The sequence below is a fragment of the Pseudopodoces humilis genome, chromosome 7, assembly GCF_049639895.1.
Source record: "Pseudopodoces humilis isolate 2021_Gansu_Grassland_sample_001 chromosome 7, ASM4963989v1, whole genome shotgun sequence".
NCBI lineage: Eukaryota > Metazoa > Chordata > Aves > Passeriformes > Paridae > Pseudopodoces > Pseudopodoces humilis.
The window spans coordinates 40,099,856-40,126,185 of NC_142206.1; the positions used below are offsets into that span (position 1 = coordinate 40,099,856).

At 49.3% G+C, this 26,330-nt stretch overlaps 2 protein-coding genes across 2 annotated transcripts; one reads left to right on the plus strand and one right to left on the minus strand.

Moving 5' to 3' along the window:
- Positions 1-663: 663 nt before the first annotated feature.
- PROX2 (prospero homeobox 2) lies at positions 664-8,378 on the minus strand. Its single transcript, XM_088057891.1, has 6 exons — positions 7,520-8,378; positions 5,972-6,164; positions 3,970-5,564; positions 3,365-3,476; positions 2,710-2,904; positions 664-2,609 (listed from the first exon to the last, which is right to left on the minus strand). The coding sequence occupies exons 2-6, from the start codon at positions 6,032-6,034 to the stop codon at positions 2,424-2,426; spliced, it is 2,151 nt and encodes a 716-aa protein (XP_087914017.1). The 5' UTR covers positions 6,035-6,164; positions 7,520-8,378; the 3' UTR covers positions 664-2,423.
- Positions 8,379-9,601: 1,223 nt separating this feature from the next.
- DLST (dihydrolipoamide S-succinyltransferase) lies at positions 9,602-26,011 on the plus strand. Its single transcript, XM_005520260.2, has 15 exons — positions 9,602-9,730; positions 14,161-14,194; positions 15,496-15,544; positions 16,580-16,635; positions 16,984-17,058; positions 17,459-17,514; positions 18,219-18,330; positions 18,821-18,976; positions 19,227-19,312; positions 19,979-20,076; positions 21,949-22,079; positions 22,635-22,708; positions 23,564-23,647; positions 24,167-24,334; positions 24,798-26,011. Exons 1-15 carry the CDS (start codon positions 9,662-9,664, stop codon positions 24,930-24,932), a joined length of 1,383 nt encoding a protein of 460 aa, XP_005520317.1. The 5' UTR covers positions 9,602-9,661; the 3' UTR covers positions 24,933-26,011.
- The last annotated feature ends 319 nt before the right edge of the window (positions 26,012-26,330 follow it).

Sequence of the window (26,330 nt, forward strand, 5' to 3'; positions counted from 1 at the left end):
TACTGGCCCACATTTCACAAAAACCAGTGTAATACACAGCTCTCTAGTTCCTACTTGTAATTATATGTTAAGCATTGGAGCAACATATACTGCTGCAAATAGTCTAGTCCTGTTAAATGTCTTCATTAATGATCAGGTTGTAGAGTCCCTCTTTACTTGGATATACCTAAAACCCCTCTGGCACTCCTGGGCAACCATCTCTCAATGGCCATGCTAGAGCAGGGGGTTTGACAAGATGACCTCCAGACGTCTCCTACAACCTCAGCCATTGCATGACTCTGATCTGGGGCACTGTCTTGTCCTCTGTCCCCCACCTGCTGTTTTACTGACACTCACAGGCTTGCATGTTACCACAGGAAGCAAGAAACTGCTACCCCCACCAGGAGCGCTGTGTAAAAAGGCTTTGTTTCAGCAGGATGTCTCCAGTAAACCTGTCCCTTATGTTCTCTGATTATTCAGCTACGGACAGATGAATTTGCTGACCCTTCCCTGAGCCAGGCCATCGTTTCACTTTCCAGCAGTTTTGGTTTTGCCTATCCAAAGCATTACTTAAGGTCTGAGGCCATTATTGCCTGCAGGAATGGCACATTCATGGTACCAGCAGCAGCATTTATCCAATGTTTGTACATGTGAGTCCAGCACCCATAAGCTTTGGGATATGTCTCTGTCTGCCCCCAGCTCCCCCCCTTCCTGATCCTCACAAGCTGCACTTCAGAGCAGACTAACCATGAGGCATAGGGGTGAGGGGCATGTTTAAAGGAGCTGGTGTTGGTTAGTGTGTCCTGCTTGACCCCACAGAGATGCTGGCAGGAGGACTGCCCTTTTGCTGGAGTGTTATTTTTTCCCAACAAATAGCAAGAAATTCTTAGGATAACTCTTTAGAGCAGACATTATCAAATAGGTCTATAGAGACCTTAAGGGGTCTTAAGGGATGACTTAAATAATGTGTTTATTTAAAAAGGAATCAAATAAATTTGGTGTTGGGGTTGTAAAATACACAAAATTGGAGAAATAAAAATACAAAAAGTAGCAGGAAATCTGTATGGCCACACTCATGATGGGGGGAACCACTGCCCCTATTTCAGAGCTTTCCATTGTGTCCTGATGTTACCACTTCTTTACTCCTGTAGATGCAGTGCCTGTGGATCACCCCATGTGCTCATCTGATGCTGGAGCTGCGATTCTCCTCTCAAGAGTCACTTGCTGCACTCTAATACCAGCTGACACCTTACAGCACTCCCAAAATTATTTTGGCCTTTTCCCAGTCTTCTCCCTGAGGGTTTTGCATGGGTATGTTGTTGCTCATCATTGTCCTCCCAGTGCCCTCGTGCCATGCCTCTGTCAGGACTCCCTCCTCTTCCTTTTCCTTTCCATTGCCACCTCTGTCAGGATTAGAGAGCCCTTAACACAAAGCTCCATGTTCCATCAGGGAGAAAAGCAGTCATTAAGCCTTGGCCACAGGATAAAGAAACCTCCTCTACAACCCTTACAGTAATGGAGTTGTAGATGTCAAGGCCCAGCTCTTCCCCAGCTTGTGTTAAACCCACAGGGACTGATGGATCCCAAATAACGTTCTCTCTCATCAAGGGCAGGGTGCAGAACAGAGATGCGTGGGGCAGTTTTGCCAGCAGGAACAGGGTGAAAGGAAAAATGTGTGGGTGTTTAACATGGAGTTATCCTCCCAGGTGATGGGCTGATGGAAGCTCTTTGGAGTGCCAAGCAGTGCTGGCTGTGCACCCTGCTCTCCTCCAGCATCCCAGAGAACACTGCTGGGGAGCACACACTTGGCTACAGCACACAGCTGCATGGGGAGGGTCTTGTCTAACAGCACTGGGGAGGTGGAGGAGAGTATTGTTCTTGCTGGCTACAACAAACATCATTTTTACATATCCCAGACAGGAACAACTATCCCCATGGAGTGCTTGAAATGCTGGAATTCACCAGCTGTTTTCTTTGGACACTGGTGTGTTGTATCTGGACAGAAACTGAGTCATGCTTTTGGACTCAGCACATCCGCTAGTCTGCTGTGCCAAGGAAACTTTGCCCACTACTAGGACCTCTTCCTGTTTTATAAACAGCAAGGCTGTTTGCCCTGGTTTATGACCCTCTGGAAGAGAGAATGAAGGCAGCTCAGCCAGGGTCGTGGGGAGAGCTGGGCCAGGGCAACTTCTCAGGCTCCAGCCTGATGGCTTTGTCTCTATCCCTCCCTTCTGGCGGTCCCCACCAGTTCTGAGCAGCAAATAAAACACACAGCATAAAACTCCAGCACGAGGCAAGTGATAGGCCTTACCTAAGGAGCTGTCTTACAGAGAGGCTTGGCCCTCAGAGAGAATACCCCAAACAACAGGTACTGTACAGCGTGCCCATGAGGTGCTTAGCACATGGTGGCTGCACATACAACCCAGGGCTGCTTTCACAAAGGCTCAGCTGTGGAGCAGTTCCTGGGAGCAGCCAGCAGCTTTGAACCCTTCTGGGATATCACTGTCCAGTTTGGAAATTATTTTGTAAATGGGTTTCTTCCAGGAGGGGTCGGCATCCTTGCCTGCCCTGACGGCACTGAAGAACTCCTGCAGTGTCAGGCTGGCCACCTCCAGGAACCGCCCTGGCACCTGCAGCGAGACAGGCATCAGCCAGTGACACCACCAGGGCATGGTTCCTCCTTACCCCTGCAAACACCACCCCCCCCTTCCCCCACATCCCCCTGCTCACCTCGAAGTCATTCCCCTTGTTATAGTGCATGTTGAGGGCACGGAAGAGCTCTGAGTCCCGGGAGACCTGGAGAGTGCAAGCGTCCACAACACCCTCCAGCAGGGCCTGCCGGGCAAACTTCTCCACCTGGATGTAGTAAAACTCACGGAAGTTGCTGAACCACTTGATGAGCTGGGAGGTGATGCAGCGGCTGAACTGGTGGGGGGAGAGCCAGAGGATGGTGTTATGCCAGCTTGGATCCTCCCTACCCATGAGCCCCTGCAAACCCAGCCAAGCACTGCTGGACGGGCCCAAAACCAGCCCTGCCCCAAGGCTGCAAAAGCACCAGCTGGGGCAATGACATCAGGGTGTCTGAGGTGTTCTCCACACCGAGATTTGGATCCCAGCTGCCCTGCAGTGAGAAGGCACACTTATGGTGTGCTTTAATCTGAATACCTCGATTGCACAGAGTGAAGAGCTGACAGCCCAGCTCTGCCACAGCCCTGTGCACCTGCTCCTGGGCAGCCCATGCTGAAATAGGTGCTATCCCCCATCTCCTGCCAGCAAGAGACAGGAACACAAGAGCAGCCTTTTCCTCGTGGTTCCCCAGGGAGGCAGGCTAGGTACCACACCACATGGGAGCCCTGCCCAGCACCAGCTCTAGCTGCTCTTTTACCTGCACATCAAGGAAGTAGGTCTTCAGCAGAGTGGAGCTGGGGTAGCGGGTGAAGAAAAACATCAGCTTGGCTTTCTTCAGGTGCCCGGGGGTCAGCGCCTCCTGCATCTGCCTTGGGGTCAAGGAAAGCCTACGCGTAGCAAACCCCGAGCTCGGCATGTTCCTGAGCACCACCCCGGACACATACACGCCCAGTGCCCACAATAGCCCCTCATGGCCTGTCAGTGGGACAGAGGGGGTTCATCCTTGGCTGCCACTGGTTTTTCCCTTGAGAATCCCTGAGGAAGCTAATGCTCCCCAAAGCACTTCCCAGTCTTGTGAGAACCAGGATTTCCATGAGACACCTGTTGATTAGTTTAGGATAACAGGACCCCCAGTGTGGCCCAAGAGCAGGCTTGGTAGCTCCTGGCTTATACACACAGCTATGCTACAGCATCTGACCAATCCTGAGGAGTGGCAGTGCCCTGCTGTAGCTTAGGACTCCTTTCCTGCCCACACCTTTCTATCCCCCTATGGAGAAGCAGGGACCTTGGCCTTGCAGAGACTGGTAGGGACAGTGCCAAGCTGTGGCTCCAGAGGACAAGGGGAGCACGTTCCCCAGGGACCTGTAGCTGCCCCCAAAGGATATATGGGTCGAGGCAAAGGGCACTCTGTCATTTGCAGCTGGAAGCTCACTGTGGCCATCCCTGCCAGCCGGGAGTAGTGCCAGGCTCTCCATGTTGGCAGGGCTCAGGGGCAGGGGATGGTGCTGCTGCTGTCTCACAGTTGATGACCTCAGTTTAATGGTTCCCCAGTGCAAGTTGAGGGGCTCTGGACAATCCCTCTCCAGAGCAGATGGGCTCTCATGGGGGTCGCTGCCCCAGGGGTTGTGCTGGCTGTAGCCCAACAGCTGGCTCAGCAGCTGGCTGTGCTGGGCAGGGGTGGCCAAGCCCAGTGAATAACCCATGCTGGGTACCTGAGAGGATTTTTTGACCCCCTTTGAACTGAAGGAGCTAGTATAAGAGCCTGGGCTCTTCCCCAAAGCTCCTGGCAGGACCTCAGCTTGAAGTGAGCCCAGGGAGCCTGGTGCACTCATGGGAGATGGCTTAGCAAGTGGCTTTCTGCATTTCCAGCCAGCAGAATACTCTCTCCTGGCACCTGGCCCCAGCATCGGAAGGCTGTGGTGCTGCTTCTGGATGTGTCTGTCTGCCTTCGGCCAGACAGCCTTCAGGACGGAGTCCACTACCTGGGATGTCACCACAGCAAGCTCGTGCTTCAGTGACTGTGAGAGTACCCTCACCACCGAGGGCAGGCCACCTGTGTCACCTCTGTCCTCAGCCTCCTCCAGCCCACTCAGGACACGCCTCCTGAGAGGCACTTTGTGTGGGTTGCTGGTGGCAGTAGCACTGTCCTTGTTCAGTCTGTCTTCTGCCTTTCCAGGCAGTGGCTGTACTTTCTCAGACTCTTCCTGGATTTGGGGAGCATCCTCAGAGTCACAGACTTGGTAGAACTTCTCCTGAAGCCACCTCAACTGCTGCTCTAAAAAGCAGAGCTGCTCCTTCAGCTGCCGACAGCCCTTGGCATGGGAAGTTTCCCCTGTGGGAGCCACTCGTCCAGCTGCCCCCTCGCCCTGCTGGGGCACCCTTGGCTTTCTCTTGCTCTCCTGGGGCATCTCACCACCCCTTTCCCTCTCATGCCTGAAAGCTGCTTCTGGGCTCGTGTCAAATGCCTGAGGGGTTGGTGGGAGGTTCATGCCCTGGATGATGCTCTCCACCCTGGCCCGTTTGGCTCGTAAGTGCTGGTCGCAGAGCTGGTCCCGTGGCTGCTGGTTGGAGAGCTGGTCACCAGCACAGGGCACAGGAGCCAGGGCACGGGTCCTGGGGAAAGCCAGGGCTTGTGCTTCTTCTCCAGGACATGTACCACATTTGTACTCATGAGGCAGGGCCACTGCCTGAGAAGAAGGGAAAAGGATGGTGGGATCCAGGTTCTTGCCAGCCATTGTGTGGCTGAGGAACTGTGGCATCAGAGATGCATTGGGGGAAGGCAAAAGAGAGTCAGTCTGGAAACAGGGTTCCAATTTCAGCCCCTGGCCATGCCCTGAAGTGACACAGTCTCTGTCCTGCTCAAAGCCAGTCCTGCTGTCCATTGTATCTTCTTCCTGCCTGGACAGACTGGCAGGCTTCCCAGATGTTTGATGTTTCAGCCTGTTATTGGTGTGGAACTGGAGAAAGAGCAAGAAACAGGACCTCATACAGCAGTTTTTCAAGCACAGGGACAGAGATTTTTTTTCTCCCAGATTTCCATGGCATCCCTGCTCCCCTGCAAAAATTATTTCACCAGGGAATGACCCAGGCATAAACCTCCAGGCACTGCAAAACCTGTGAGCAGACTGTCAGATGTCACAGGACAGCAGCAAAGCCCAGGGCACCACCACACCTCCCACCTACCAGCCAGGTATTCATCGTGCCCAGAGTAATTTCACCTGTTTTCGGGCAGTGCCTGGCAGCACAGACTTCCCACAACACCAGCTACACCTACACCAGAGGCATTTGGGGAAACTGCCCTCAGGGCTCGTGGACTCAGGTATGAGGTCAGGGAGCACCAGGCAGAGCCCTCTGCCACACTCACCTGGGCAAAGAGGTGGGCTTGGGTGCTCCTGGGTGTTGGCAGAGCACAGGAGAGCATCTGCATCCCTGGTGAAGGTATTCACGGCACACAGGCAGCTAGGCCATGGGCACTGCCACTTCTGCTGGCCCCAGCTCCTGCCAGCAGAGCATGGGGATGGGTGGCAGCACCTGGGGGCTGCACCTGCACAAACAGGCTGGTGGAGGAGGGCACGGAGAGGGGAAAAGTGCAATGAGACCTGCTGTAGGCAGGATACACCGAGATGTTCAGGCTAACACGACATGGGGTTCCTAAGTGCTTGGCAAAACACTGAATAAAAGAAATGAGGATGGGGATTATCAGGGGAGAGAAAAAATACCGAGCCAGCAGCCCTAGGCTTAAAACTGTCATGCTGGCTCCAAGCAGGGATCCACCCCCTCCACTCATTCCCCGGTTACACAGCTTTGCAAAAGAAGGTGTAAAACATTGTATCCTGGGTAATTACACAGTAATCGTCCCTGTGGGATGTTTCTTCCTTATCCACAATAATTAGCAGTGGCTTTGCACTACTAAATTAGGACAGCTCTTGTCTTTTCTGGGCACGTTTAAAGTCTGAGATTCTTTTGCTATTCCCAGAAATGCCTGAGTGTTTTTAACACCATCAGTCTCCTGTCCCTGTTACTGTACCATGCCAAGTCTTCCAGGCAGTGTAGAAAATGGGTTTCTTCTCAGTGGTTTTTAGAAGGTTGCCTTTCTTCAAACACCCTTGAATTCCAGGCAGGTGTCTGTGAGAGCTTTACCTTTTGCAGAGCCATAGTCTTGACAAACCACGTATTTTCTGGATTATCTGACACCACATGTTGATCTGTGTTGTCTCCCCACCTGTCCTGACCATAAGGGTTTCATTTTCCCAAGAGTTTGCTGTAGGGGTCTTTCAAACTGCTCCATTTATCCACAGCCAGCACAAGGCCAGGGTGCCAGCAGGTCTCCACATCATGCCTTGCCCTTGTGTTACAAGCTTCACCATTGCCTGCAGCTGCCTCTCAGCCTGCCATCTGCACCCAACAAAGTCACACAGCAAACACACTGCAGTCATGGATTCCATCCACCCTTAATCCTTTCCTCAGTGGTGTGGTCCTGCAACCTCACTTGTTTTATCTGCTGTGCTCAACAGCAAGGTCAGGAGCTTACCTGTCCCCTGTGCTGAGGCTTTCCCAGCCCCCTGGAACCTGGGTGATACACCTCCTTTAGGGAGATCAACCCTGAGCTGGCAAGGTGACCTCCACTTACTTAAGGTTTCCAGCACCACTATCTTTCTTCTGGAGCTTTGGAGGGAGGGAGCAGACCCTCCTGTCCCAGGCCATGGCAGTTCGCTCTGGGTGGCTTTGACTCCTCACTACAGCATCCCCGGCACCGCAGGACCAGAAGGTGCTGCCCTAAGCAAACTCCTCCTGCTGATGCAGCTCTTTCCCCACAAAGTTAACAGGTGCACGCTCTGGTTCCTGCTCTTACTGGCAGCTTTCACTAGTGCCACCCTCCAGAACACTGAAAAGCAGCCGAGACTCCTCTTACCTCAAGAAAAAGACAGGAACGAAACGAAGATGCTCAGAAGAGGAGGTCAGCGTGCATTCTTCAAAACTGAAGCCACCCCACATGGGCTACCTGCGTGCTCCTCGGTGGGACAGCCGTGCACGGAGCAGCATGCCATCCCTCCAGACGGCAATTTCCCCCACAGCCTTCCCCAGCCGCCACATCCCTCTGTGTTGCGGCTGCGGGCAGCCCCCGGGGCGCGGGGTACCGGCGGGCGGGCCCCGGGAACGCGGGATGCCGCAGAGGCAGCGCTGCGCGTCCTCCCGCTGCGCCCAGAGCCTTTAAAGAGGGAGTGGGGAGGCCGGAGGCAGCCAACCAGCTGGGAACGACTCCTGAATATGCAGATGGACATCCAGGAGGTCAGGTCCAACACCAGCATCCATCCACCTTCCCTGCTGTCTCCCACACTCACAGCCCCTGGAGCCAGACAAGCAAGGGCTATCAGGTGCCGAGTTGCCGGCTGCCCAGGTGGGAAGAGGCCCGCAAGAGCAATTTTTCCCCGGAATTTGGCCGGAAACTCCATTCAGGACCCAGGATGGTGAACTGTTGGTAAGACAATGCAAATACACCAGGCTGACAAGCGGTGCCACAGGCAAGGAAGGAGCTGGCCCAGATCCTACCAGCTAGCCATCTTCCACGGAAAGTGGCCAGGTGTTTCTGATGTCCCACACCGTGGGACACGGTGGGGACACAGAGGCATTTTGGCTGTCCTGGAGGTCTGCAGCATAGGACATGGCTAAGAAATGGGACATGCAGCAACACAGAGTCCCTTGCTGGTTGCAGGGTGCTTTAGAGACAGCACCAGCAGAGCTCACATCACTGCCAGCTGAGCACATCCTGACCCCAGCCCCAGGACAAATCTACCTGCCCCAGCAGCACATGTGCTTGTCAGACACTTCTCATGCAGGAGCTGTGGATGGGTGGGCAAAGTCCAGCCGTGCATGCCACTCTTGGGGCTTCATCTGCTTTGCTTCCACATGTTTACTGAGCATGGCAATGCCTAGTGTATTCATTGGGTAGGCAGGAGGCTGTGGTTAAAAGCAGTTGACATCAGGTGGTCAATGTTCTTCAAGCATATTAGCCTCTGAAAGATCACAGAGAAATTCCTGGCAGAGAGCCTTTCTGGCTTGCTTACCTTCTATTAGACCAGTCAGCTCATCCTCAAAGCCTCAGAGACTATCCCCTGTTGATTTTTATTCAACCTCTTTCCTTTGAAAACGATCTCATATTTTGAGGCTTGCAGTTTACTGTTCATATATTATTAAGCAGTGGCTAAATTAAGCACATGTGCATAACCCAAACTTGGCTCCTTGAGAGATGACTGGCTGCCAGACAGCCTTTTATAACTATCCCAGGCTGATTCTCAGAATCTGTAAATAGGTTCCTTGGGTTTTCTTCCACCTGTGGTTCCCTGCCTGGAAGCAGGCAGAAAACAGAAGCTGGCTGGGGAATTCCGAAATGTTTACAACATACAGAGCACACCTGAAGAACAGGGCTTACTTATGGACCCATTTTCCTGTTTGCCACGGTGAGATGACCTCATTGCCCATTTCTAACCACGCAGCATCCCACGGGGTGGTGCTTGCAGCAATATAATCCCACAGGAGCTCAGCCCCATGGTTTGCCAAGGTGAGCAGGAAAACCACGGCTACAGCTGCCCTGCAGCAACCCAGAGTTGCTTCAAAGAGCGTTGTGGAACGGCACTCTTCGTAATGCATAGAGCTATTTATTACACATGTACATACACTGTTACATATTATAACATCTATATATACATACGCGTGTGTTTATATAAACATATGTAATACATAGGTATTTTATGTGAATGTGATCTATATATAATACTATTTAATATAACATATATTATATGGAATGCATCAATACACGTATTATTACCTACATGGCGAGGAATATTACGTAGGAACATTACGAGCAGACCCTCGGTCCCGGCCCGGCCCTGCCCCACAGCCCGCCCCCTGCCCGCGATGGTCCCGCCCCCGCTGCTCCCCCCCGCCCCCCCCCCTTCTGGGGAGCTTGGTCCGGCCCCGCGCGCTTCCGCCTCACGCCGGGCCTGGTTCCGGTGTCCGCCCTGCGGCCCCTCCCGCCGCCGCCGCCGCTGCCGCGATGGTGCCGCTGTGGCGGTCCCGCTGCCTCGGCCGCGCGCTGGGCCGCTCGCTGCGCGCCCTCCGACAGGTACGGCCCGCGGGCACCGGCCGCGGGGAGCGGGGCAGCGAGGGAGGGCGGCGGCCGGGCGGGCGAGGTCGGCGGCGCCAAGGGCACCGGGACGCGTCCCCTACTGCCTGACGCTCGGCGCCGCCGCCCCGGTGACACGGCGGGGCCGGACACAGGAGGGGACGGCGAGGCCGCCCCCATCAGGGGCCGCGGTGAGCGCGGCGCTGCCCCTTCCCAGCGGCTGCCGCTGCCTCACGGCCCGGCCCGGCCCGGCGGGAAGGGCGGCGGCGGCGCAGCGGCACCGGGCAGAGCCGACCGGCGGGAAGGGCTTCCGAACGCCGCCGCTCTCGGGCTCCACCGTCCCCGCCTGTCAGGGGCTGTAGCATTTGGGGCCCTCGCTGCTGGCAGCCACCGGTCTGCGCTGGCAGAGACCCCCCCTCCCGAGCGGGTGCGCCCGGTGCAGGAACGGAAACAAACCGGTATGCGGATTGTTGTTTAAATTCTGTGCTCGGCTTTCAGGGCAGTCAGTGAACCGCTGCAAAGGGTGGAAACCTCTGCTGGCTGCAGCGTGGGCTGACAGAGCTCAATAGCTACTTAACCCTGGGGCTGCCCTTGGCCAGCTGGGTCCTGTCGTTCAGTGACTGCTGCACACATCTTCCATTTAAATAGCGAACATGCACAGCTTCATGAGCACACACATACACGTGCGTACCGACAGGATAAGAAAGGTCACTTCTCTTCCAGTGACCAGCTGCAGTCTTAGAGCATGAGACTTGATTTTAGACATCCTGTAAATGCAGGCGACCAAATGTTGACAGCCGATTGTAATGTAACGACACGTTTGTGTTTATAAATGCGTGTGTATCCATGTAAAACTTTGAACAACTTACAAGTGACTGTATGGTTACAGTTTGTTATACACATATGTAGAGACAAATTTATTATAATGCAGTTTAAGCAAGCTTATTAAAGTGGCGTTTTAGCAATTTTTACACTTTGTCAGCTCTCAGTGCTGCTGTGTAATTCTAAAGAACAGGGAGAAGTGAGATGGAATATTTAAACCTTTTACAAAACTAGTGTGAAAATCAGGAGGTTTTAGGCTGAATGGTAGTTAACCTGTTAGATGTACTGGTAAAGTTGTAGTAGTGGTTTGATTTGCATTTCAGCAGCAATATAGGAAGTAAATTTTTGATTGTGATGTGATACAGGCTTTTTGGAGAGATAGACATTCTAGAACTTTGCAGACCTCTAATGGCAGAAGTGAGAATAGTAGACGCATACAAAATTCAGGAGTGGGGGATTGAATGGGAGAAGAGTGGAGTCAGTGAGGGTGAAGAAGAGTTGAGTGGGTTTTGACTGTAAAAGAAGAAAAGATCCTGAACTCATATCAAGTAGAAACCATGACTGTACATCAATAGCGTGTAGCATGTAAGAGTCGGGGCAGGGGCAGGCAGACATCGAAGGATACGTGAAAAAGTCCAGAGAAGAGCTAGCCTAGAAAAGATCCGTTTGATCAGGAGCTGTGTAAAATGCTTTGAGAATCAAATCCTGCTGTTTACCTGGGCAGGAGTTCATGAAGAACTTTTTCTTCCCTGGTTGATCTTCCCTCATGCTGGAGGAGTTCTGAGCCTGTTGTCTTAGTATCCTTCACCACTCAGCATTGTTACCTCCGTCCCCTCTTGGCATCTGCCCTCCCATGCTACGTATAATTGTTTGGTACCTGTGAAAACCGCACTGTGGGGTTTTTGCAGGTAGCAGTGGTTTGTGCTCATCCTTGTCGAAGCAGCAGCTGCTTTGCTCTCAAGAAGCCGTGGCTGGAGAACCAATTGGTGCTTTGCCTGTTGTTGGAGCTGCACAGCACTGGCCTTCTGGTTTGCCACCGTTGAAATGAGCTGCACTGTCAATTTCACCAGAATCCTTACCTGAGCTGGTCCCTCACTGTTGGTATACAGGCTGCTGCTTTATGTATTATATGTAAATAAAGGATGTATTCCATCCTTTATTTCAGTGTGTAGAGACTTACTGGAAGGTGGTGGCTCCTTGAAAGGTGTGGCCTGGGACAGTGCATGCCAGGGTCACTTCAACGTAATAACAGTTATAAAAGCAATTCTGAGAAGTCATGTGAAGCGAGAGGGAAATATTAATCACTTGGTACATGAGTCACTGGCTAATTGGAACAAGACTTCTTTCCCCAACTCAAGGCTGTCTTTTAAAAGTGTCTCTAAGTGCTAATGCCAGTTAGCAAAACTGAAATATTTCCATTCTCACTAAATGAACTCCAATAGAAGGCAGAGGGCAGATTTAGCCAAGTGATCCAAGAACAGATGCAATCAGAATGATTCCTTCAGTGAAAAAAGAGAACAGGAAGCAGCCCTGTCCAGAGTCTCCTAAAGCTGAATATTCATCTCTGAGGTACTGTAGTTAAGAGATAGACATGCATCAGTTCTGCAGAATGTAAGTCAGAGAAATCACAGTATCTTTTAGTAGTGGCTTCCTCTTCACATTAAGCTCTTTCCCTAATTTCTTAACCTAAAAGACAAAAGGTAGAGTGATACCAATTTTTTCCTTAGTTTTGCTGCAGTTGTAGAACACAGACTTGACACCACTGATGGAAGGGAGCTGTAGATGTGTTTTCTCACAGCGACTTATTTTAGGACAGGCCTTCTAAACTTTCTTTTTTGTTTTAACTCCACAGTAAACTGGTCCTGAGCAATTAAAATTGCCTGGTTTTGCTTCAGTCTGAGGCTGTTCCTTTCTTAACAATTTATTGTCTGGAATGCTAGGAATGCCTTTAACCACTTTTTTTTTAATAAAGTGCCCAGGGAAGCATTAATGGATACAGGGATATTCAGGTCGCTTGATACTCATTTTGTCATTGACTCCATGCTATCCGGGACACTACAGAAAGTGGGAAAAATATGATTGATACAGAGTGCTGAGGATTGTGGTGCTCTAGACAGCTGACCCAGTAGAGTTAAGTTGGAGTTTATCTTGCTGATCCTGGCTTAGAGCTGGCTCTACAAAAACCAGATCTAAATTAGCAGGGGCCAGTGCTGCACCAAAATCAGGCATTGTAGCATTTGAGATGACTCTACAAAATCTGCACAGTGCTTCCTGCTTCCCCTTACCCAGCCAGACGTAGGGCAGGGGCTCCAGCAGGTGCTGCCGGAAGCCAGTTTTGCAGGGCTGTTGGTTCAGGATCATTGATCCCTGCAGTGAACTGGCAGGCAGGGTAGCTGCATGGTGTTGTACTGGAGCTTAGCAGTAAGTCAGACTGGCTGCCTGCATCCTTGGCACAGCTAATCATAACCCTGTTGAATTGCCTATTGATCATTGAGTTGACTCTGTGTTAATATCCAGCAAGTCAAATCTGTTTGTAAGCTTGGATAATTAAACCACCAAGGGCTTGATTCCAGGCCTGTTACTAGTTTTGATACTAAGTGTTAATGGAATATGTTCTCCTACGCTGCAGCACTTAGTCCTGCAGATGGTGTGCCAAACTTAGGTATATTGTTGGTCCTTTGTCTCTGTTGTCTTGCCACACAGCTCCTCAAATTATTTTGATATTTAAGGTTCAGTTATATCCCATCCGGTTTGCTTTGCTAAAGCTGAAATCAGGGCTTGTATGCAAACTTCAGATGCTGAAGGTGTGAAGGAAATCTAACTTTTACCTTAGCTGCTGGATAAGGTTGGTTTGAGCTCTTGAGTTGCTGTTGTTCTAAGCCAGTCAAGTGGATTTCAGTCATGGTGACAGTGCTATTGCACTTACTGCTCTTAGCTTCTCCAATCCTGCAGGTTTGATGCGAGAGAAATATGCAATAACAGTAGGGGAAGTAACTGGAATATTTTGAAATGTCTTCTGGCTTTTTGAGCACTGTTTTACTGAGCTAGGAGTGCAGTCAATGATTACACAGGTATGAAGTGAAACATCAAAGAATGCGGAATTCCTGGCTAACTGACAGCAGTAGAAATTTTGCCATTGAGAGGGATTCTGGCCTTCTGGAGTTCAAAGGCTCCACAGTTTTAGAAAAAAATTAAAAAAAAACTAGATGCTGCATTCATGACTGTAGGAGTAAACATCATGGGATGTTTTTCATCATATCCAGTAGCTACCCTTTACCTTCTTATTCATAGCAAATTTTTTTGGAAATCTGTTCCTTCTTAAAGAGGAAAGTGTGCATGAGAAGGTCAAAACTTCTGAATCCAGAACTGGAAAAGGAAAGCACCAAATTTAGCATCACTGCATCATAAAGCACCCTGGGAGGAAACAAAGGCTAGAGAAGGGCATAGGTGCTCTCCTGTTCTAGCACACTGGGAAAGTGGCATGCCTGCACACTGGAGTATGAGAATGGTGGGTTCTGTGTCTGATTCAGATCTCAGGGAAAAACCAAAGTCCTTCTAGGATGGGTTTGTCTTCTTGCAGTACTGATACATCCTCTTCTCTCTGACAGGGGAACTGTACTCTGGCAAGATGCCCTCTGTCTGGTGAGTCTTACACTTTTATTTCATTTCAGACTACCTAGAAAAGAACAGAGCTGATGATGGAGGTTGGTAATAGGTCTGATTGGGGTTTATTCCTATCAGTCATGTAGCGAAGAAGCAGTGGAATGAACTAAGTTTCCATGCGAGTGCCTCCTTTGCCTGAGGTACATGCAGCCTGATCCATTTTGCTCTGGTGAAGATTTCACAGCAGCAGCACAGTGTATTTCAAGCACTGCAGTGCTTGAAGCACATGCTGTTGCAGAGCCTTAGCTCTCTGATAAAGTCCTTTGAAAATGATGGGTAAATATTAAGTGACGTGTCAAATCTTGTGTGCCTGTGAACTCCGCTTCAGTGCTTAAACTGTTTTTCCTTAGAGCTCTGTTTTTTCTAACTGTACTGTGTTTATATAGCATTACTTCACTCACTTCTGATTCCACTTTGAAAAACCAGTTAAATCTGCTTATCTTTTTTGGTCTCCAATATCAACTCTTTAGTAGGAGATGGTGTAGAAATTGTGCTGCTTTTTTGAAGAATCAAGTGGGGAAATGGTTCTTCCCTCTGGCATTGTGTAATTGAGATAATTATATTCTCCAGTTACTACGCTGACTCTCTTTAAGATCAGTCTGGAAAACTGCCCAGTGCCCTATAAGAGACAAAGGACAGGAGTTCAGTTCATAGTAAAAATTGCAGTGTCAGGGCATATGGGCAGTGTGGGAAGGGAACGGTGGGTTATGTGAAACTGGGAGGCCGTGCAAGTATTTCCCTGTTGTGAGTTTTGGAAAATAATTTCTGTGGGCAGAGAAGAGGAATGATGGTGGCTCATTAGACTGTCCTACACTCTCTTTTCAGTCCTTTTTTTCCTCCTTAGCTGTCTCTGTGACTGTGAGGCTTCTTGGGGGTGCCTCTTACAGGGCTGATACCTTGCTCCTACCCTTCATATGGGTGTGGATAACTCAGCAGTCTTGGAGGTGGTTCCTCATAGCTGTTTCCTGATTTTGCTCTGAGCGGGGTAGCTCCTGCTTTTTTTTGCCCTTTTCAAGGTTATCCTTATTAGCTTTGTTGTCAAGCTATATCTGTTTTTCCCATCCCTATAAATCTAGATGAAGACAAGACCACTGTTCTTGGCAAGTTTTTGGCAGGTTTGATGGCACTGAGGTGTCTCTGCATGGATATATTCTCCATTTGGTCTCAAACTTCTTTCAGGGTGGGCAGCGGTGTTCTCTGCCTCCTTTTATCTGACGGGGACACTTGAGGGCTGGACAGCTAGATAATATTGCTGTGGGTAACTCCTTTCTCATTCACAGGTGTGTCTGGGAGCCAAGGACTGGCTTACACAAACAGCAGGAAGCTTGTGTAAGTATCCACAGGAAAACTGTCATGTGGGGAGACTGGGGCTGCTCTAGCCATGATAAGATTTGAGGTCTGAGAAACAGAATGTGTTTGGCTGTCATGAAATCCTTGTGTCCATCATAAGACCATGGAGCTAGTCTTAACAAAATCTAGTTTTTCCAGGTTGGGAACTGAAAGCAGGCTTTGTCTGCAGCCAGATACTGGGACAGGGAAGGGACTGGAATGAAGAAACCAGAAATAAATGGATTTCTATTGTTTATCTGACTAGAGGTATTGTTTGTTCTGTGAGGTCTCCTGGTAGATTTTCTGTCAGGAGAAGTGGGGTCATTCACAGAGCTGTTTTTCATGTCAGGTTTTGCATTACTGAGGTGGTCTTATGAAAATGTATTTGGAGAAATAACCATAAGAGTACATGCATTAAAGCCCAAATACTGGTCTGTTTGTACAGAGTAGCCTGTGCTAGAGGAAATGCTAAAGCACGTTTGTTTCAGTTTTCCAAATGTGATGTCAGTAGGTATAAAAATCATTATTTGGAATGCTTGGGGTTGCCAGCTCCCTGTGAAGAAATGTGGTGGAGGGAAATAGCTGTTTTCTGAATGTGTTGCCATAGGCAATTTATGGTGCTTTTCTCTTTTTTTTGGAGCAATCTAACAACTTCTGTAGAGATGACAGTCCTAATCTAGAGGTAAAAAAATTGTTGCTGCACTAGTCTTGGGCATTGTGTGGGCTGGCCAGGTCACCCTTTAATCAGTATTCAAACCACAAGGGTTCTGTTGGGTTGTCCGTCTAAATTAAAATTCCATACATGTCAGTTCTCACTCAGTTTCTGGGAGCACTAATGATGGTAGGATGTAATGTTTCCTTTCTTACTGGATTGTTGCAGCTTGAACAGTAAGTAGGGGTCCTTTGGAACAAATACATCAGAACAGCCGAGCAGCATTTCATATCAGTTAGGCAAATGTAAATTCTATATTTGAGCTTGGTGCGGACAGCCTGCAGAGGAATGTTCTGTGTTCATACTTGTCTCTCTTTCTTCAGAGTAAATAGCTCCAGTGTCTTCACTGTCCGCTACTTCAGAACCACTGCAGTACATAGTAAGTAAAGTCAGGATGTGATGCTTCTTTTGCTACCTTTTGCTGTCCTGCCAGCAGCTACCTTCCATCCTTAGTCAAGGCTCACTGCTGTCCTTCTTGCATGGATGACTCAGGGTTTATATCCCCAGGGCCTTAAAGATTTTGTCTGGCATTCCTGTCACAATGTGGCTTTCAGTCAATTGTGAGTTTCTCTGGTGTTTAAATGTTGATCAGTGTTGAAGCAAAGAGATGGGCAGCAATTGATGTCTGATGGCCTACCCCCTTTACCAGAGTTGTGGTGACAAGAATGAAGCAATGCCATAATTTTTTAGCTCTGAATGCAGTCAAGTCTGTTTGTCTCTGTAACAGGGGATGACGTGGTTACTGTGAACACACCAGCCTTTGCAGAGTCAGTCACAGAAGGAGATGTCAGGTGGGAGAAAGGTAAGCAACTGCCTCTTCCCTGAAATTCTGATTGCTCTTACTGCTGTGTTGAACACCTTGGGGATGCATTACAGTTCACTGGCTGACATCCTGCTCTGTGCCTTTCAGTCTGTGACAAATGAGGTATTTAATTGCAGCTCTCCTGAGGGGAAAGGATTGCAGTTAACTGCCTCATCACCTCTATGTCAGGGGTAGTCTTGGATGAAGGGAGATGTCTAAGCTGGAATCAGACTCTTAACTGTGCAGTAGATTGCTTGAGCTAGTCTTTTCTTTAGAAAGGAGAACTTGTGGAGAACTGGGGTGAAAAAGTTATGGGTTAGTGTGGGAAACTGCTGTGGGTAAAGAGGGGAGGCCGGAGCACACCTCCCTCCTCACAGTGGTCTTCATATCTGTCATTCAGCTGTTGGAGACACAGTGGCGGAAGATGAAGTGGTGTGTGAGATTGAAACAGACAAGGTAGGAGTTTCTGGACCAAAACTTCTTCTAGTTCTGTAGCAGGTACCTTGTATGGCTTCTCTCCTGCTCAGAGCTCCTAGAGCCTGCAGGGCCTTGACTGTGTCTCCTGTTCTCTTCATGGAGAAAAGTTTTTCTCATCTAGTATGAAGACTTGCTGTGCCTTAAGTTAGAATTCTTGATAACTCTTACTCATCCATTTGATTAATCATCACTGGTGTTGATGTTTGTTGGAGCTGTAATTCTACTCCTCCTTCCAATTTGAGTGCTTTGAGTTTTGAAACCTGTTTGTGTTTAAACAAAAGGAGAAATCTGTAAGCTGTAGGTTGTCTTCAGATTGTTTTAAATTTAGGCTTTAAGTTTATCCACCCCTGAAAGGACTGTTAAGCCTTGAAGTTCTTGCTGAATTCTCTGCCAAGTTCTGTTTTCAGCTTTGCTGTCAGGAAGATGCTGGCAGTAGGTCAGTTCTTGACTATACCCTGGAGATCAGGCTATACATTACACTGCCAGCATCTCCTAAAGCTTCTAACTATTGGCACAAAATCCCAGTGGAGGGTGTGAAAAACTTGTGCAAATAGTGTGAGACATAGCTGCTGTCTCTGACAAATTACAATGTGTATCTGCACATATTGGCATCTTATATTGGGCACTTGTTCTCCAACCAGTGTTTGGGAGAATTTCACTGATTTTTTTTTTTTTTTCCCCAGACATCAGTGCAAGTTCCAGCCCCAGCAGCTGGTGTGATCGAAGCCCTTCTGGTACCCGATGGTGGCAAAGTGGAAGGGGGGACACCTCTATTCAAACTCAGGAAAACTGGAGGTAGGTCAAGCATGTCTAACTTGCACAGGCGTTTGTGTATCCACCAGTTTTTTTCTGAAGATGAAAGCAAGGCATTTAGAGGGATCCTGAGAGCGGTTAAATAATATCTCCATCTACCTCTGTAACTGGAAGAGAATACTCCTATTCTGTGGTCCATTAGAAAAGTATAATTTTAGTCCTTCTGAAGGAGGTCTTCTCTTTTATTCCCTCTGGAGGAGACTGAGCTCTTAGCTGTAACTAGTTGAGAATTCCCCTAACTCCCTTCTGTGCCTTCTTTGTAGCATCCAGCCTCCCAGTGAGGAAGTCAAGGGTGTTGATGAGTAAAACACCTTCACAATGGCTTTCTCTTGTGGTGACTTCTGTCAACTGAGTAGTGCTGAGAACATAAAGGCACTCTGCCTGAGGGTTTGCTTTTGTTAGGTTGGTTGGACTCACAGATCTCTGCCAGTGGAAGCTGGTGCCTTTACCATGGTTCTTCCTTGTCTTTCAGCTGCACCTGCCAAGGCTAAACCAGCAGCAGCCCCTCCTCCTCCTGCAGCCCCTGAACCTGTAGCTGCGCCTGCTCCTCCCCCTGCTGCAGCACCAATTCCCACTACAATGCCACCAGTGCCACCTGTGTCAACTCAGCCCATCGACAGCAAACCAGGTGAGGCAACAGCCATTTGTTCATGTTCTCGAGTCTCTGTTCTTTGGGGGAAGAGTGTGGAAGGTTAAAGACAGCAAAAAGAGGCATTTATGGTGAAGGCCTTCCGCAGTATTACCCCGCAGACTGGATTGCTCAGCTATGTCTGGAACCTTCCCAGCCTAATTCAGGGCTGTTTCCATTGTTTGTTGCTTAAGCACAAATGTGTTTTCTACAAATGTGCTTTTTTGACTGATATGTTTTTTATCCTCAGTGTCTGCTGTGAAGCCGGCTGCAGCCCCAGCAGCAGCCCCCCCTGGGGAGGCAGTGCCCACCAAAGGTGCCAGATCAGAGCATAGGGTAAGCTGTGGGAACAGGAGCCTTGCCAGCACTTCTGTTGCTAGGTGATAATCTCTGGCATAAGCCTTGAGCTTTCTGGATGTGTCCATATCCACCTGTACACACCCAGTTCAGTAGAGCTGTGACAGGTGGGAAAATTGTCTACATGAGGGAACCACTTATGAGTGGTGTGGAGGAAGAGCCTGGACCAATCTGGCATGGGTCTTTTCTAGGCAAAAGTCTTGTCCTGAGCTTTGCTGACTCTGGACAGAAGGATTCAGTGTGATCTGCTTGGTTTGTCCACAAGCCCTCAGCAAAGGGTTGAGGCTGCTGAAACTGCCTTATGCATTCTTAAGAGAGTGTGGTAGAGCAACCTGCTTTCTTAGCAGTCTTAGCTCTTCTCACATTGGATACATGGAAAGCTATGCATGCTTGGAGGTCTTGAGGAATGCAGAGATGAGAAGTAGCTATACTGTGATGCACTTCAGCACTGCTTTTCAAGTGAACTGTGTGTTGAGCTGAGCAATGAAATAAACTCAGCCCATTGTGCTCCTGACCTAGAGTGAAAACCTTGGCCCTAGGCATCTTGTCAATCGGATGGCAAGAGAAGGGCCTTTTGGGTTTCTTGTGCATTTTGCCCTTGCATGAGCTTGAGGCAGCTTCTGCGTATACTTTTTTAATTTGCAGGTGAAAATGAATAGGATGCGTCAGCGTATTGCTCAGCGTCTGAAAGAGGCTCAGAATACTTGTGCCATGCTGACCACTTTCAATGAGATCGATATGAGGTGAGGAGCAAACCTCTTTTTCCCTTTATGAGTAGAACCAGATGAAGGCAGTCATCTTTAAACAGCAGTCAAATCCTTGCAGGTTTTTCTTGGGAGAGATTGGCAGCCTGATTTTTGGGACCTCTTTCTTAGGTGTGTACAACAATCTGTGCGGGTTCTTCAGGACCATGTTTGTATTGTGGTATGAGGAGGTACATAGCTTCCTAATGGCCTGTCGTTCCTTGGGAATCATCTGCTACTTGTAATAGGAGTAGTCTCTGGTTCCTCTTCTGTGGGCTTTTTGGTGGAAGACTGGTAAATGTTGAGCAGAAGACCAAAAGGGGCTAGTATCACTTGAATATAGTAGCTGTTGGAAGACAGCAAGATGTAGCACCTGCTTTCTGCCACTCCATCAGATTACTGCTTTTGGAGGTATTTAACTTCCAGTGAGTTGGCTCTCCAGGGCTCATCAGCGTTTCAGGTGAGCATTGCTTAGGCCAAAGGCCTTTGCTGTCAGATGGTGCAGCTTTCCAGAGACAGACCAGCATTCCCTTCCCCATCCTCTCAAGCAGGTGGGGGGCTCCTGACTCAAGTGCTTGTGTGGACTGAGCACACTAATGTCTTTGGAGGGTGGACAGCTTATGTTACAGTGCATTAAGGGGAAATTGTGCCCAAATCAAATTGCCTTGTGAAATCCTATGCTACTCCTTAAGACAAAACATGTAAATATTTGGGTCTCAGAACAATAAGGCTGGCAAAATAGTCTTGATTGGAAGGAAGTGCTGCTTTATCTCCTCTCAGAGGCTCATTGAGGTGTCGCTTTACGCCAGCCTGGGGCTCTCATTGCATCCAGTAATGTTGTTTGGATTGATTACGGTGAAGTTGATTCGTGAAGACCTATGCTGGGGCCTCCTGCTTCCCCCGGGGGTCAGTGTCTGAAAGGAGGAGGCCTTAATGAGCCAGTTCCATAGCAGGCTGCATCCTCATTGCTGCAGTCCTTGTGTCTTGGGAGGCACTAATGTCTTTGGGCAGTAATCCTAACCCTAAACGAGGTTAGGTGCAGAAAAACAAACACCCTAAACTATGGAAGATCCTGCTCCTTGGTGAAGCTGTCTCTTCAAAGACTCAAGGTCTCTGAAGGGGGAGGGGATGAGCCATCCAATTCCACAGCATCTGGTGTTAGCCTGGAACAGGCAGAGCTTGTAGCCACAGCCTGGTTGATGTTTGTAAATGGCCTCAATTTTGATAAATAGAAACAGTGGGAAAACGTGATTTGTCTGGTCAAGAGCTGTGGGTAGACTGCCACCCACTACCATAGCACCTGGGAAAATTCCTTTCATATTCACTCAACTCCCAAAGCCAAAGGGTTGGGTACAAAGGTGGTGTTGTGCCGTCTGGTGCTGAATTTGCAGAGTGATTGAGGTCTTTTCCTTTGATCACTTTGATTTCATTTCCTGCATGTTTACTGCTTTTGGCATTTTCTGGCTTTTCACCCTTCTGTGTTAGTCCAGCCACACCTGCATTTGCTGTCTGTGTTGCCACACTGGTATGAGCACTGGTGTCTCCAGAGAATAGGTGGCAACATCAGGTTTAATCAGGAAATACACCATGCCCCATCTTGCTTCTGTGCCTGGCAGTGTGGGCCTTGCAGGTTTACCCTGGCTGTGGAGTTTGTGGTCCAGGACCAGTTTCTGTTTGATCCTTTGGCAGGAACCTTAGAGCCGTGTTGATATAATACATGAAGGGTTTTGCAGCAGACTGGAGGTGGGCAGCGGTGTTCCACTTGGTGGTATAGTTTTGCATCCTTGGGGCTGGCACTGAAATGTGTTACAGAGTGAGGAAACAGTGTTTTCTTAGACTCCTCATTTACCAGTGTTATCATGTGTTTCATAGCAACATCCGGGAGATGAGAACTGTACACAAGGATACCTTTCTGAAAAAGCACAACCTGAAGCTAGGATTCATGTCAGCTTTTGTGAAAGCTGCAGCCTTTGCTCTGCAGGACCAGCCTGTTGTGAATGCAGGTAAGTGGTAACCCTTGCTGGTGACTTGCATGTCTGGGGAACATGGCAGAATGGGGAAAAGCAAATGGCCAAGTCCATGGCAGGAGTAGTAGCTTGGAGAAGCAAGTCAAATACACAGGAAAAACAGGGACAGTCCTGCATGATGCAGCTGATTTTGCTAAAGCCACTTACATAGGTAGAGGACAACTTGCTGAGAGGGACTGGATTAGGAAGGGGTGACAAGAGAGGGCCTGGGGCCATTCATATGCAGCCTGCAGAGGGCAGGGCCTGCTGGTTGGTGTACAGGTGGTACAGGTGGCTGCTGCAGGTGTCAGAGGTGCTTGCTGAAACACAGAAGAACAGAATAACCAAGGGGAGAATTACTGAGGAGGACTGAGCTGTGTGAACTGTTTTCTTTCTGTCTATCCTGGTGCCTCTCCCACAGGTACAGCAAGGGCTCATTCTTCTCTGGAGTTACATTTAAGCTAGACATGAGCAGGTTGTTAGGATTTTGTAGCCTGTCAAACCCTTGATCTTAGCTTCTACATATATAACACAAGCTTTTTCTCTTTCTAGTGATCGATGACACGACCAAAGAGATTGTGTACAGGGACTATGTGGACATCAGTGTCGCTGTAGCAACTCCCCGGGTAGGTACCTTGGATGCTTTGTCCATGTTTCCTGCAGCCGTTTGTGTGGGATGGTCATATACTTTGAGGCAGCTCAGCTTCGTGCTCCGCTGCAGCAGAAATTAACTGATAAGACTGATTGTATAAATGAGACACCTGATACATTATGGAGTGCTCAGACAGGTTTTGAGAGAAGACGGAGGACCAAGAATATTCTATATTCATCTTAATAAGAGATTTGGTAACAGGGTCAGTATAGAGCTCAGTTGTTGAGAGGAGTAGGGCCAGGTTAGGGAAATCCTTTCTTGTCATGAATCCATGACATAGGCAGTAAAAGCTTTGAACATCGTGTCATCTAGGTAACTTTGCTGTGCTGTTCCACAGACATGTTTCTGTCCAGGGAGATCATGGGATGGAGTTACAAATGTTGAATTAGTGAATTACCCTCTTGATTACAAGGTTCTGCTATGAGGCAGAGGTTTGAGGAGGACTGAAGTTCTGTCACTGTCTTCTCCCAAAGTCTAGGGGAGACCCAGCATAAAGAGGTGAGAGAAAGAGGTGCCAGCTGAAATCTCCCAGTGCCTCACCTAGGAATTTTATCATTGTGGAGCTGGCTCCAGACAGACCTGGCTGTTTTTATGAGATAGGCTAACAAAGGCAAAGATGATGGCTCAGTTTAAGGTGTCAGCCCTTGATGTGTGTCATGCCAGGTTTCCTGTCAGGCTGCCAGGATGCAAGGCAGCTCTGCCAACCAGCTGCTGTGGGCTGAGGGGGAGGCAGAAACTCTCCAGGGGTGTGTCCAGGTTCCTGCGGCATGACAGCTATCTGTGTGTCACTGCATTGAATTTACTATTCATGGACTTTGCTTCTCCCCAGGGTCTGGTGGTCCCTGTGGTTAGGAATGTAGAAAACATGAACTTTGCTGACATAGAGCGTGCTATCTACGAGCTGGGGGAGAAGGTAAGAAAAGTTTTCTGAAGAGGGTTGGAAGGAATGAAGTGCTGGATTGGCATGTATTGATTTGGTCCTCTGTGTCATCATCTGTGACCTCTGACACACTGAGTTGTGCTGTGGGAAGTGATCCAGTTATATGTCTGGCTGTGCCTCTGCCTTCTAGGACTGCTCTACTTGTTGCCCTTGCAGAAGACTGCAGTCTGTGCATTAGTGACATAGTGTATCTTCACCTTTGTCTTTAGAGGCCAAGGCTGAACTGCCCGGGGGTAGAAGCCCCTGCGTCTGTCTCCTGCAAAAGCAGGAGTTGGAAGCAAAGGCGAGAGAATACTTCCCCAAAGCCGCTAGATGTTCACTCTAAAAATAAGGATGCATTTTCGAGCAATTTGTGCTGGTTTTCAGCTGAACAAATCAATAAACAAAGCTCTTGCAATAAGTATTTATTCCTGGAGAGAGTGTATGTCCAAACTCTTGTTCTTTGTTCTCTGTGATCTGTGTGGCTTTCTAAGACCTTAATTTTACTTCTAGGCACGGAAGAATGAACTGGCCATTGAAGACATGGATGGTGGCACTTTCACAATCAGCAATGGTGGGGTTTTTGGGTCACTCTTTGGAACACCTATCATTAACCCACCCCAGTCTGCCATCTTAGGCATGCATGCCATCTTTGACAGGCCTGTGGCTGTGGGAGGCAAGGTAAGTGGACCTGCACAGGGGTTTTAGTGAACAAAGGACAAGGCTCAGCAGACTAAGGACTTTTTTCTAAGGGATTGGTGTCACTTCTGAAACACTTTAGTGTGAAGCAGGAGCAGAGACTAATGGGTATAGGGCACCTTTGCTGGCCCTGGTACTTGCTTGAGCTGTGCAGGGGACTTTGTCCTATCTGTGAGTGGGCAAACTGGTTATAATCTGCTTAGGTGTGGGAAGGAGGAGGTTGTAGCCTTTGTGATAGGAAACAGTTCCAGGAAGGGACCTTATCTTGTATGTGGCATGGACCCAGCCTAGGTGGGTGGGTAGGTAATTTTGCCAGGCAGCACACATCCAGGAGGGCCTGAGCCCAAGATTTGGGGTGGGAAAAAGCCAGGTTTTCCCCGAATTCACAGGAGGGGACCATGCAGGCAGGAGTGCTGAGCTCACTAACCCATGTGTCACTCCTCAGATCGAGGTGCGGCCTATGATGTACGTGGCGCTGACCTACGATCACCGGCTCATCGACGGCAGAGAGGCCGTGACCTTCCTGCGCAAGATCAAGGCAGCGGTGGAGGATCCCCGCGTGCTGCTGCTCGACCTGTAGGGCAGCCACACCCCCACACAACCCACCCAGGACAGGGCCGCAGCACCAGCAGGGACAATGCAGGGCATTCAGGAACTGGCAGGGGTCATTCCAGTCTTTCTCCCTCTGCTGTGATTGGAGCTGTTCCAGAGGGAATTACGGGATAGCTCCTACCTCTTTCCTATTTTGTTTAATGAAGGTTTAGTATCTCACAAGAACTGCCATGCAGTGGGCCAACCACTTAATGGCACTGCCTTTCCAGAGCCATCTGTGTGGCATCCTCTCCTTCACAGCGCCAAACTCTCACCTCTAGCTTGTCCTATACCACTGGAAACTGTTTGCTGCTGCTGTGCTAGGGTACCCTTCCCTGCCCCTCCATGGCAGGTTCAGCTTTATTGCCTAGCACTAAGGTTCCTGGGAGGGAGAGGAGAGGAAAGGCTACTGTCCTGTCCACATTTTGCTTGAAAATATTTCACACTCATCTGCCTTGCAAGGGTAGTCTGACCCCAAGGACACTTGCAGGAAACGTTTTGGTCAGAGCAGGGCTTGAGGTAGGTGTCATGCTTCTGTCAGTGCCCTAGTTACACTCCCTCCACAGACAATAACACGGGGTGGCAGCTCCCTTACTTTCCCTTGGAGATTGTCTTTCACCAGCCCAGTCACTGTGGCATGAATGTTTTTGTCAGGGTGGGCAGAGCCCGTGTCCTCTGTGGAGGTAGCACTGTTCCTGTGGACAACCATTTCACCATTACATGCTCAACATGGGGGTGAGAACCAGCCCCCAGCAACCCTCCTTGACTCACAGCTCACTGGCAGTGGATCTGACTGCTGGCTTCCTGCGTGCAGGGGCTTGGCCTGCTCCCAGGGGACACACAGCTGGGGGAGCCAGGCCCTTCACTGTAATGTATATCCCAGCCCACGGGTGCTGGTTTTGGGGGGAGGGGGGCAGTTCTTAATCTGATAGCGCACACATGAATTGAGGGGTGAGGGGGTTGCTAGTGCCTGCAGAGTCTATTACTCTTACCCCCTACACAGAACTTGTAACAAAAATATTTAACACAGCGGATTTTAAATGAAATAAAACTGTGCAACAACTGCAAGGTGGGGTGTATTTGAGGGGGCGAGGACTGGCATCAGCAGCATCCTGAGTGTTAGTGCATGAGTCCTATTATCTGGTGGTGAAAGAAAAGAGGCAATGGCAGCTGAAATTGAGTCTTCTCTGCCTGGAAACACTGCTGTCCTCAAACTCTCTGCCAAAGAATTGGCTCTTCCCAGCAAAGACGTTTTTAGGGCTGGAAATCATCATTTTCTAGCAATAGAACTGTTACAGATGGTGAGGAATTCCCAGTGTTAGCTAAAGGGCATGATGGCCAAGAGGGAGACTTGGGACAGGCTCATAAAGTTTTTCAGAAGTTTTTA